At 45.7% G+C, this 13,666-nt stretch overlaps 1 protein-coding gene across 1 annotated transcript in view; it reads right to left on the reverse strand.

Moving 5' to 3' along the window:
- ABCG4 (ATP binding cassette subfamily G member 4) overlaps positions 1–2,375 on the reverse strand; it is an 87,305-nt gene extending 84,930 nt beyond the window's left edge. Inside the window, exon 1 of the mRNA XM_044277689.1 lies at positions 2,344–2,375. Within this exon, the coding sequence (XP_044133624.1) occupies positions 2,344–2,375 (32 nt within the window). The remainder of the gene's footprint in view (positions 1–2,343) is intronic.
- Positions 2,376–13,666: the final 11,291 nt, after the last annotated feature.

Consider the following 13,666-nt stretch of genomic DNA (forward strand, 5'->3'; position numbering starts at 1 on the left):
GAGGTACTGGAGAGAACCGCGGACACACGAGAACCACAATCCTAGAGACCTGAAATCAAGATTACCATCAACCACAATCGGAGGAGGAGGCAAAGACGAGGGTACAATGGGTTGGACATAAGGTTTTAATAAGGACTTATGAAAAACATTATGGATCTTCCAAGTCTGAGGAAGATCAAGACGGTAGGCAACAGGATTGATGACGGACAAGATTTTGTAAGGCCCAATAAACTTAGGACCTAACTTCCAGGAGGGAACCTTCAATTTGATATTCTTAGTAGACAACCACACCAGATCACCAACATTCAGGTCCGGACCAGGCACACGTCTCTTATCCGCCACACGCTTATATCTCTCACTCATGCTCTTTAGATTATCCTGAATCTTTTGCCAAATAGATGACAACGACGAGGAGAATCTGTCCTCATCAGGTAAACCAGAAGACCCCTCTCCAGAGAATGTCCCAAACTGCGGATGAAACCCATATGCACCAAAAAATGGTGACTTATCAGAGGACTCCTGACGACGGTTATTTAAAGCAAACTCAGCAAGGGACAAAAAAGAACACCAATCCTCCTGATTCTCCGCCACAAAACAGCGCAGATATGTCTTCAGATTCTGATTGATGCGCTCTGTCTGGCCATTCGACTGCGGGTGGAAAGCAGAAGAGAATGACAACCGAACCCCCAAGCGAGAACAGAAAGCCTTCCAGAATCTGGAAACAAACTGCGTGCCCCTATTAGAGACTATGTCTGAAGGAATACCATGCAATTTGACAATGTGATCAATAAATGCCTGCGCCAGCGTCTTAGCATTGGGCAAGCCAGGAAAAGGGATGAAATGCACCATTTTGCTAAAACGGTCCACCACCACCAGAATCACAGTCTTCCCAGAGGAACGAGGCAGGTCCGTAATGAAGTCCATGGACAGATGTGTCCAAGGACGGGAAGGAATAGGTAAGGGAAGGAGAGGACCTGATGGCCGTGAATGAGGGACTTTGGCACGAGCGCAGGTCTCGCAGGCTGCCACAAAACCCTCAACCGACTTACGAAGTGCCGGCCACCAGAATCTCCGAGCGATGAGATCCACTGTGGCTCTTGCCCCCGGGTGCCCAGCAAGGACAGTATCGTGGTGTTCCTTAAAAATCTTGTGTCTCAAAGCGAGAGGCACAAACAACCTCCCAGGAGGACAAAGATCAGGAGCCTCTGACTGGGCTATCTGAACCTCTGCCTCCAATTCAGGATAAAGAGCAGAGACCACCACACCTTCAGCCAAAATGGGACCCGGGTCTTCAAAATTCCCACCTCCCGGAAAACAATGTGACAGGGCATCCGCCTTCACATTCTTAACCCCAGGGCGGAACGTGACAACAAAATAAACCTGGAAAAGAACAAAGACCATCGGGCCTGTCTCGGGTTCAGACGCTTGGCTGACTCCAAGTAGGCCAGATTCTTATGGTCAGTAAACACGGTAATAGGGTGTCTGGCTCCCTCTAGCCAATGGCGCTATTCCTCAAACGCCAACTTGATGGCCAACAACTCCCTATCTCCCACATCGTAATTTCTCTCTGCGGAGGAGAGTTTCTTCGAGAAAAAGGCACACGGTCGCCATTTGGCAGGAGAGGGACCCTGAGACAAGACCGCACCCACACCCACCTCAGAAGCATCAACCTCAACTATGAAGGGTAGAGAAATATCAGGTTGTACCAAGATGGGAGCGGAAGCAAAACTCTCCTTGATATTAGAAAAGGCCTTACGCGCCTCTACCGACCAGGAGGAAAAATCTACCCCCTTTCTAGTCATATCAGTGAGTGGTTTAACAACAGAGGAATAATTCAAAATAAACTTCCTGTAAAAATTGGCAAAGCCCAAAAAACGCATCAGCGCCTTCTGATTCTCAGGAAGCTCCCACTCAAGCACAGCGCGGACCTTCTCGGGGTCCATGCAAAGGGTCACCTGGGATCCAGCAAACAGAATAACACAAATGAATGAACAAAACTTATCTGTAGAAGACTCAGAAGTAGGATCAGCATGCACACACTCCAGGAAGGAATATAAACCGCAAAGTGAAGCAGTCTGGGAAGGGATTTAAAGGGATGCAATCAGTGCAACTACATGACAGCTGAGAGAGGCTAACGAGATGAGAAAATGAAAGCAAAACAAAGGGAAGCTCAAGGAGGAGGTTCTGAAAGACATCTGTCAGAGCTTCTCAGATGTCTGGTGGTGACAGCTAGGCATGTGAGAGGACGCTGAAGCTGACTCTCCCGGACGGGACTCCTGTTAATCCTCCTGCATCCACTCAATATAGAGGCACACAACTCTTCAAAACAGCGCTAACACTCACCAGAGGTCGGGCAGGCCAGGCGTTACTGTCATGACGCAACAGAATAAGACAGAGAGAGAAGGGAAGGAGAGAGGGCCTGCGATGTACGTGAAGCAAGATGGCGCGGGAGCGGGGATGAAAGCAGGTGGCAGTGCGACTGAAACAATTCGCAAGAGTAGCTCCCACTGCCGCCCGAACAGCTCCTGATGAGCCGAAGAAGGGGGACACCGGGCGGTGGGTGTACTCCCCCCTTAATACATGTGCAAAAAGCCCAAAGAATAGAGGTCCAGGGGGTTGCTGGAGAGGCCACAGTAAATATGGCGACTGCAGAAGGTGAAAGCAGTGTAGAGCCTCCACAAGACACGGCAGAGCCTATCATCACCGATGTGTTTAAAGCTGTCACAAATTGCAGGAAAGAGCTTATTTCCCTCAATACTCAAATGGGGAGCCTACAAGAAAATATGTCCTTCATCAGGCATGATCTAAGGAAGGTCTCTAAGAGAATTAAAGAAGTAGAAGACCAGGTCAGCTGCTTGGAAGATAAAGTATCTCCGTTAAGAAAAGACCTAGGAAAAGTTGTGCATGATGTTTACTATCTGCAAAACAAGGCGGATGATTTAGAAAACAGGCTCCGCAGACATAATTTAAGGCTTGTAGGAGTACCAGAAAAAGCGGAAGGAACAAATGTTGCAGTCTTTTTTGAGCAATGGCTGATTGCAAAGTTTGGAAAAGAATCTCTGTCTAACATGTTTGCTATTGAACGAGCTCATAGAGTGCCCTTCCGATCACCACTACCAGGGCCCACCCCAAGACCGATCCTGATTAAGTTGCTGCACTTCAAAGACAGAGACGTCATCCTACGTAAAGCGAGAGATCATGAAAATGTATTAATAGATGGCAGACAAGTGTTCATCTTTCCAGATTTCTCAGCAGAAGTACAAAAGAAAAGAGCAAAGTATGTGGAGGTGAAACGCCGCCTGAGGGAGCGACGGCTACCATATCCGATGCTATATCCATCTAAGCTAAGAGTTGTGGCAGAGGGAAAGGTCCACGTCTTTGAAACGGCTAATGCGGCGGTGCAATGGCTAGAGTCTACAAGCCGGTCAGCGGATCCTGAGCCATCTTCTGGATGACCCCCCGTTGCCGAGAGGAAGAGCGGGACTAACTCAGCTGTCACCTCAGATGATAAGTATATCAAGGGGACTGGGTCTTCAGTTTAGAGTATGACAGGGATACCCGGGACACTGAAGTTATTGTATAGTCACTAAGAGTCTTTATAGGGAGAAAACTACAGCAAAATGTACTGTAATATGTTATATGATATTGCACTATGTTATGTAGAATAGGATGCATATATGTTCTCAAGATGAGTCCGGGAGGAGAGTGAATTGGAAGTGGAGTAGCCTGAGATCAATTTTTTACAGCTTAGGTATTATATAAGCTCAAGGTGCCCGCGTTTGTGGAGTATGCTTTAGTTTTACAGCCCTAATCCCTGCGTTGCAGAGGGAAATGTGTTTATGTAGGTGTACTATGTTTGTAAGTTTTGGGGAACCGCTCCATAACCGCTATATTATCTCTCTTAGTAATACTTTGACACCCACTAGATGGGTGTCAGAGTTGGGGAAGGATACTTGGAGTGGAAGTGGTGTCCAGAGAATTCTATCTCTAGGGTTTGATGATGGGGGTTAATGTAATAGCCTGGAATGTGAGGAGCCTTGGTGACGCATCCAAGAGATACGCAGTATTTAACTCTTTAAGACAGTCCCAACCAGCCATTGTATTTTTATCAGAAACACACCTGACAAGAGTCCATAGCTACATTGAACCGGGCATGGATAGGGCATGCATACCACTCTGTGTACTCTAGTCACTCTAGAGGGGTCAGTGTACTTGTACATAAGCAGATCCTGTTTCAGTGTTCTAAGACAAGCATAGACCCTCATGGTCGCTATGTATGCCTGCAGTGCACGGTATTTCAATCAACGCTTCTAATAGTGGCAATATATATTTTCCCCCCCCCCCATACACGGGAGAGGTACTGAAGCAAGTGCTTGCATTTGTGGCTGCGTCCCCAGGCGGCCCTGCACTTATTATTGGAGATTTCAATATGGTACTTGACTATAATATGGATAGGCACTGTGAGGTCGCTAACTTGGAGGACGTGCTATTGTCAAATATGGCAAAGGTATTCATGGAAGCAGCGCTCAGTGACATTTGGAGGATTCATAACCCTAAAGTCAGACAATTCTCCTGCTATTCTAGTTCCCACAACAGACTATTCCGAATTGACTTAGCAGTAGGTAACCAACAGATATTGAGACTTGTACAAAAAGTGGAGTATATGCCCAGAAGTATTTGTGAACTGATCTATTTGGATCGAGGCACAACAAACATATAGGGATCACCAGTTGAAAGTAGCGGACCGTAAAAGGTTTTTCTGGAAACAAAAATACTTTGAGGAGGGAGAAAGTGTAGGACATATGCTAGCTACTGTTATTAAGGCTCAACAGGGTGCTTCCTATATAGGATGTATCCAAGATGTGACAGGTGGCTTAGTAACGGAAAGTCAAGACATTCTGAAGGTATTTAGTGACTACTATAAACAAATGTACTCCATTAGATTACAGCGCAGGGACAGTGATATCAAGAATCTCCTCGCCTCTATTTGTCTGTCAGTTCTGACGGCGGAACAGAAAGCGAAGAACCTCTAAGCCTGGAAGAACTTGAGGAGGCAGTAAGGGGACTTCCGAATGAGAAGGCACCTGGGTCAGATGGAATACCAGGGGAGTTTTAAAAAAAATATATAAAGACTTCCTGCTGCCAAAGCTTTTGACAGTCTTTGAGCAGGCGGAATTACTAGGTAGACTATCCGAAACCATTGAATAGGCAATAATAATAGTGTCACCTAAACCTGGCAAGGATCCCACGTGTCTGGAATCATATCGGCCTATCTCTTTGTTATGCACAGATATTAAACTTTTGGCCAAAGCTTTGGCCAACAGGTTAGCAAAAGTACGGTAATCCTTAGCCTGGTTCATGGTGACCAAACTGACTTTATGCCAGGCAAGTCAACTGCTATCAATATTAGATTATACCTCAATCTGCAAATGTCTGGAGGTGGGACGGGAGGCCATGCCATTCTTTCACTTGACACTGCAAAAGCTTTCGACAGTGAGTGGAAGTTCTTATGGGGGGTGATGGAAGCTATGGGTTTCGGCCCCAAATTCATGTCATGGGTAAAATTGTTGTATGACCGACCGAGGGCCCGTATACGTACAAATGGGCTGTTGTCTGATGCATTTGCACTAGAAAGGGGCACGCGTCAGGGCTACCCCCTTTCACCAATGCTTTTCGCATTGGCAATAGAACCCCTGGCCCAGATGAAACGTATTGATCCTAAAGTCACAGGTCTAAAATATGGAAGCATAGAGGAGAAAATTGCACTCTATGCTGACGACATGCAGCTATTTTTGGACAAAGTAGAGCACTCTCTGCCCTATGTAATGAAGCTAATTGGGATTTCGGCATCTATTCGTGTCTAGCCATAAATTGGGACAAATCAGTAATGCTCCCCTGGACCCTGTGTCGGTACCATTTCGGAACAAGATAGCCCCCCTACAAATAGCTACAACCTTCAAATACTTAGGAATACAGGTGTCAGGTAGAACACAAGATTACGTTAATTTGAACTTGATCCCACTGCTGGATAGGAGTACTAAGAAGGTGACTAGTTGGTGTAAGCTACCACTCTCCGTCATAGGGAGAGCCAACCTAGTCAAGATGGTATTAATGCCACAATTTCTCTACATACTGCATAACAGCCCAGTGTGGATACCAATGCGACATTTTTATAAAATACAGAGTCTGTTTAGATCCCTGATATGAAACAAGAAGTCTCTAAGAAGTCTCTAAGAATCCGTTTAGAAACCCTACAAAGAGATAAGGATAATGGAGGATTGGCGCTCTCCAACCCATGGCTATACTTCCTGGGGGCACAGGCTCAACAATGTAAAACATGGGGTACGGTGGGCAGCTTGGGCCCGGTGGGCGCGCTGGTGTCTCATTTGATGGGAGGGAGACCACCAGGATATATACTGGAACTTGGCTCAGTTATCCGTCCCCAAGATAATGTCCAGAGCGTGAACCTATTCTGCAAAGTTTGGATATTACAAAAATTACCAAAATTTCGGGATGCAGTGCCCTCACTCCTCTGTGGAGCAATCATAATCTACCAGAGCTAAGAAGATAAGATGGTTTTGGTACTTGGGAGGGCAGGGGTATATACTGGATGTCGCAATTATATGTTAAAGGGACACTCAAAACTTTTGAACAACTGAAGGAGGAGTTTAACCTCACTAATACTTATTTCTACCAGTATCTACAACTATGCCACGCCTTGGCACTGCAGGGGAAAGTAACTGATCTTACCATACAGGCTTCTATGATAGCAAAGCAGATTAGAAAAGGAAGGGGGGTAGACTAAGGGAGTGATCTCTGTCTTTTATAAGCTACTGCTCTCATTCTATCAGGAGCGCTTTCCACTAGCAGTCAGGGGAAAGTGGTCTCATGACATAGGTCCCTAACTGAGTCACAATGGTCGGCGGTACTATCCAGGGGCTCGTACTGTTTCTGCCACCCCACCCTTCCCCAGCAGGCATGGCAGTGGAACGTGAGCGCAGAGGGTCCCCCTGGTCAGACCTGCAAGAGGATGGACAATGGCACAGATAGGCAGTGGCCAACTGACTACATAGGATGTCTCTATAGTAGTTCAGTTTGTCCTCCCTCTCAGCAGGTGTAAAAAAGGCCCACATTTTGGACCGGTAGCGAGGGTCTAACAAGGTGGAGAGACAGAAGTCATCCCTCTGCCGAATGGTGACAATTCGGCTGTCACTACGCAAGCAAGTGAGCATGCATCGTGCCATTTGTGCAAGTGACTAAGAGGGACTCCCTGCCTCCATCTCCACTGTATACTGCCACGGTGTGTCTGGGTCCTCTGCCTCCCTCTTCCTCATCACCCTGTGCCTCCTCTGGCTTCTCCTGCTCCTCCTCTTCTGTCACTTGTGTATACAAACCACCCATTTCGCTACAAATTGCTTGTGCTCCAATGTCCTCCTCCAGTTAAGCCCCCACAGGGCTCATGTGACCGTGAGATCTAGGCGCCACATCTCCAGTCACCTGATCAGCCTGCCAGATTTACCAGCATCTGTTCCAGGATATGAATCAGTGGAATGACGTTGTTCATCCTGTAATCCTGGCAATTGACAAATAACGTGGCCTCCTCAAATTGCCTGAGCAAACGGCAGGTGTCACGCATGAGATGCCACTGGCTGACATCGAAGTTACACAGGGGAGTACTCCTGTCCGCTTGGATCATCAAGAAATCGTTAATGGCCTTTCTATGTTCTTATAGTTGGTCCAACATATGGAGGGTGGAATTCCAATGGGTGGAAAAGTCGCATATCAGCCTATGTTGGGGGATGCCGTTCTGCCGCTGCATCTCAAGGAGGGTGTGTTTGGCGGTGTACAAGTGGCTGGTGCATGCAAGTTTCCTGGCCATATTTAGGATGTCTTGCAGATGGGTGGAAGACTTCAGAAACCGCTTGACAACCAGATTGAACACGTGTGTCATGCAGGGCGCATGGCTCAGCCCTCCTTGACGCAGCGCCGACACAATGTTCTTCTCGTTGTCGGTCACCATGTTTCCGATTTTGAGTTGTCGTGCAGAAAGCCAGAATTTAATTTCTTGATAAAAGACATGGAGCAGTTCCTCCCCTGTGTGACTCCGTTCGCCCAGGCAAACGAGGTGCAGTACTGCGTGACACGGCCGTGACCTGCACATTTAGTATGCTGGAGGGGCACCGTGAATTGTCTCTGCAGTGGAAGCTGAGGACATGGTGGAGGATGAGGAGGCAGAGGCGTATATTGTCGCAGAACCAACGGCGTAAGAACGTGGAGGCAGAAGTGGCATCACCTGGCCAAGTTGCTGGTGTGGCTGTGCAGGAACCACATTCACCCAGTGGGCCGTAAAAGACATGTATTGTCCCTGACCGTAGTTACAGCTCCACACATCGGCGCTGCCGTGCACTTTGGCAGACACCAACAGACAGACCACCTTCTGTTCTACATATGCGTGTAGGGCTGGTACTGCCTTTTTGGCAAATAAATGACAGCTTGGGACTCTCCACCTTGGCTTGGCACAAGCCATCAGTTCTCTGAAAGGTGCAGAGTCCACCAGTTGGAAAGGGAGGGACTGCAGCACCAGCAACTTTGCCAGGAGCACATTCAGCTTCTGCACTGTTGGATGAGTGCACGCATACTGTTGTCTCTTAGCAGTCGCTTCGGTGATCGAATGCTGACGGAATGACTGACGAGGAGTAGATGATGGGAAGGACAGACAGCTCCCTTCGGCTGAGTTGGTGAAGCCTTGACTGCCTGAAATCGGCTGCTTGCCACTGGGTGATGCAGCGGATTGCTGCGGCAGGCTGGACCACCACATGGGAGCCACGGGTCTCCCAGGCCATTTTATGGTGACGCTGCATATGTTGACACAGGGCTGTGGTGCCAACATTGACACCCTGGCCACGCTTCACCTTCTGCCCACAGATTCTACATATGGCCATGTTCACCTCCTCCGGCGGCTTAATAAAAAACTGCCACACCGCCTAATAGGTGATTTTACCCCCAACACTACGTACTGAGTGACTGCTGCTGCCGCTGCCTCCATGAACCCGTGCACTGCTACCTCCTGAGCAGGTAGGATGCTGCGAAGCACGTTTGTCTCCCAACCTCCCACTGCTGCCACCCTGCTGACTCCCGGACACTCTAGCGACATGCTGGCTCCGCTGCTGCCTCACGGGCAAGCTGCCACCCTCTTCTCCCAATGATGATGAAGCCCCTTGTCACCCGGCTCCCAAGTGCGATTAGCTACATCATCATCATTGAGTACTGTCTGCACGTCACTGATGTCCTCCTCAACCGTCTCTGGGTCAGGAGCCTGACCCCTCGCAACACCAGCTCCCACGCCACTGTCCCCATCACTACTTGCCCGCCTAGTGGAGGAAGCGGCGGATGTCCCCTCTACATCTTAGCTGGCCAGTAGCTGCTGACTGTCCTCTAGTAGCTCGTCCTTTCTGTATAGTGGAGCTGAGGCCACAGCATACAATACTTCTCTGGCTGAGGGAACAGAAAAGGACAGAAGCAGGTTGAGGACAGGTGAGAGCACAGGGCCTGCTCCCGGGCCATGCCAACTAAGGGTTGTGTCTGACAAACCCACTGACTCTTGGTTGGGGGTGTCTGATATCACTTGCGACCAAGTCAAAGATCGAGTCAACCATTCCAGAACCGCTAGTTTGCTGGCCAAGACACGACCATTAGATGACACCGGGAGCTCCGGCGTCTCGCTGCGACTCCTGCTGCCACACCTCCTTACTCTGCTGTGACCTCTGCCTGTGCCAGAAACATTTAGGCCTCTGCCACACCCCTGTGCAGGGCCTGGCACTTCTCTGTCTGACATACCGTTTGATCAAATAAATAAAAAGGAAATTAAAACAGCCCAAAAAAGTCTGTCATTTTCTCACTTCACCACATAATGGCTTTTTTTTTCACCACCCCTTTTTTTTCCACTAATACACGCAAATAGGGCTTTAGAACATATAACTGCACCGCTGAACGGCAAATATATTTTAATTTTTTCCACTAATACACGACAAAAAGGGCTTTAGAACATATAACTGCACCACTGAAAGGCAAATATATTTTACTTTTGCCACTAATACACGCCACAAAAGGCTTTAGAACATATAACTGCACCGCTGAATGACAAATATATTTTTCTTTTTTCTACTAATACACAACAAAAAGGGCTTTAGAACATATAGCTGCAATGCTTAATGGCAAATATATTTTACTTTTGCCACTAATACAAGCCATAAAAGGCTTTAGAACATAACTGCACCGCTGAACGGCAAATATATTTTACTATTGCCACTATTACACGCCACAAAAGGCTTTAGAACACATAACTGCACCACTGAACAGCAAATATATTTTTCTTTTTATCACTAATACACGAAAAAAAGGGCTTTATAACATAACTGCGCCGCTGAACGGCAAATATATTTTTCTTTTTTCCACTAATACGTGACAAAAAGGGCTTTAGAACATATAACTGCACCGCTGAACGGCAAATATATTTTACTTCTGCCACTAATACTTGCCACAAAAAGCTTTAGAACATTTAACTGCACTGTTGAACGGCAAACATATTTTTCTTTTTTCCACTAATACACTACAAAAATGGCTTTAGCACATATAACTGCACCGCTGAACGGCAAATGTATTTTTCTTTTTTCCACTAATACACGATAAAAAGGGCTTTAGAACATATAACTGCACCGCTGAACGGCAAATATATTTTTCTTTTGCCACTAACACACAACAAAAAGTGCTATAATTTTAGCACTTCACCACACAATGGCTAATAAGCTTTTTTTCCCCACTAATACACGTCAAAAAATGCTTTAGAACATATAACTGCACCGCACAAGGGCAAATAAGACATAGAAATATTTCTTTGTAATAAACCCTGTTAATGGCTGTAACACCCCAATAACAAGAACGGTTTGCTGGAATTACAGAGCTGTATAATGGCAATTTGGATCCACAGTCAGTGCAGCAAGGTGTAATAGGATTGTTCCTATTACCCAGGCTGTACACTCCCCTACTGAACCCTGCTCAACATAAATGCTGTGGAATGATTCCTCCCTATCCTTTCCCTACACCTTAAAATAATCTTTCCCTGCACTTGTAAATCGCTTGTTGTAGCACAATGAAGTTTTTCCTAACACTGTTCCTAGCTCCTGCTGACGTCTCTCTCGGCACTTAGTATACTGGAAAATGGCAGAATCCAAGATGGCTGAGGGTATTTATAGGGCTGTGACATCACAGGGCTGGCTGGCTGTTGATTGGCTGCATGCATGGCATTATGGGTGATCCCGCCTTCCCAGAGTTCCTTGTTCCATGTCCTCACACTTGTAGCAGCCATTTTAGGAAAAAATTTGATTCGTTACAACGAAGCGCAAGGAAATTCAGATTCGGTGCGAATCTAATTTTTCCTGAAATTCGGATCGAATTCTACTTTGTCAACTTCAATTCACTCATCTCTATTTATATTCACACTACTCCTGATAATAGCTCCACAAAAGATTAGTTTTTCCTACTGTCTCCGGTCTCTACCTAGTGCTGTCAGCAGTTTTGCATGGTCAAGACTGCTGACAAACTCCCTTTAAAGCACAAAACAATACAAACAGACAGAGGAATTGGATCATGCATTCCTGGTTGTAATGTTACTGGACATGATATCACAATGGATGACACGCCACCCACAGTCATATGATTTAGTCATCTGAAGTCATCTGCTTTATAGATAGTAGTGGACAGTGTACTTACTCTACATCCTAAAACATGCAAATATATGCAAGAATTCAATTTTTTTATTTTTCTTTTAAGGAGAAAATAGAGAAGTTACTCTAAATAGAATAAAAATGAAAATCTTCCTGGTTCTGACTTAATTCTGCGATTAGAGCCAATAAAACAGAAATGTCTCCTTCGTCCTGCCCCATTTAGAAGATGTTCCTATTAGGAGAGTTAACTTTCCCTTGGCTCAAGATATCCTGAGATTTCTAGAGCGACATGACCATCTATGAAAAAATATATATTATTTTACTTCACGTGGTCAGTATTTGGTCAGTATTTTGAATCTGTATTTGGTCAGTATTTGTAAGGAGGCTACAGTGAAAAGGTATAATAGAAATATTTGTCTCTTCTGTGGTTTTGCACCCACTCCTGGTTTTGGCTTACAAATACTGATGCAAAAAAATTACCAAATACTGACCGGGTGAAAGAGGCCTAAGGGTAGGTTCACCCAGAGGTTTTTCGGAGGAGGATTTGAGGCAGATTTTCCTGCAGGTGTTCAGCCAAAGCCAGAAGCGCATTCAAAAAGGAATCGGAAATATAAAGAAAGAACTAATACTTCTCCTTCCCGCTGAATCCTTCCTGCTGGATCCACTTCTGACTTTGGCAAAATAAAAAACACCTGCAGGAAAATCTGCCTCAAAATGCCCTCTAAAAAACTCTACCGAAAGACTTTTGGTTTTTGATTTATTTATTTTTTTCATCTTGATCATCTTGTCCCACTCAACTCTGGATACCATCTCTCTAATCTAGAGGAAAGGTAAGGAAGGAGTAGAGTACTCTTGGATGGTAGTCTGCCATAACCTGGACTTTGTGGTGTGATCACATGATCAATGTTACATCGTCGCTATTTTCGTAAATCCCATAAAAGCGCTGCCACCTCTCCATTCCCTTCCCGGCAACAGGGCCCCATTCTCGAGACATGAGCCGGTCCCGGAGGTGGAACCTGCTCTTTATAGACATTTATAGCATCAATATCCATATGGGACTACCCCTTTATTTGAGTACAGCCAAATAAATGATGCTGCTGGAATGTTTCGCATCTGTCATTCCCATCCTATCATGATAGTATTTATCTGTGATATATCTGTGGTCCATATTTTTGCAGGCACCAGATGAATCCATTGTCCTCTGGACAACCTACCTCCAGTTTAAATAAAAAGTTTTCACCTTGTTCACCTTCCTATTTCTCAATTCAGATAAACATATTATAAATTCTGTTCATTTTCTGGAAGAAAGCCGATAATAATCACACATTGATATATCATAATATAAAAAACAAACAACAAAAAATTGTCCAATAATAACAGAAACTCAAATACAAATCATGGCATGTAAAAGATACATTGTATCCTCAGTCTAAATACATAGAAACTGGTTGTGGAAAATAGCTCCAGCTGCTCAGGGGTTAAATATTATGTCAATGGGTTTTTGATGGTGATGTGTAATTAGATTTCCTTTCATTGCCCGTGTCCCGTAGCGCACACAATTCCCTATTTTGGGTGTTTTGTTTTTTTTTTTCAATATTCTTTATCTCTATGTCATGCAGATCAGTTTGCCTGCATTCATTTGCACCATCCTTCCAGCTCCAGCTTTTGAGTCTTGGCGTCTTCTAAATGCTCACCTCCCCCAGGTCCCACCCATGTTATATGTTCTGCATGGCAGAAATAAAAAAATATAAAAAAAAAAAAAAGCACCAGATCCCGGTTCTAATCAGGCCATGGCTATCCGGCGTCACTTCAGCTAAGACCCTGTACTCCCCCTCCTCTAGAATCCCCAGCAGCCCTGACAATGTCCCACTATGCAGATCACACAGGCACAGAATGACTGACAGCAATAACAAAGGGTCTCACCTTCAGATTTGGGGGGAGGT

The sequence above is a fragment of the Bufo gargarizans genome, chromosome 2, assembly GCF_014858855.1.
Source record: "Bufo gargarizans isolate SCDJY-AF-19 chromosome 2, ASM1485885v1, whole genome shotgun sequence".
NCBI classification, from domain to species: Eukaryota; Metazoa; Chordata; class Amphibia; order Anura; family Bufonidae; genus Bufo; species Bufo gargarizans.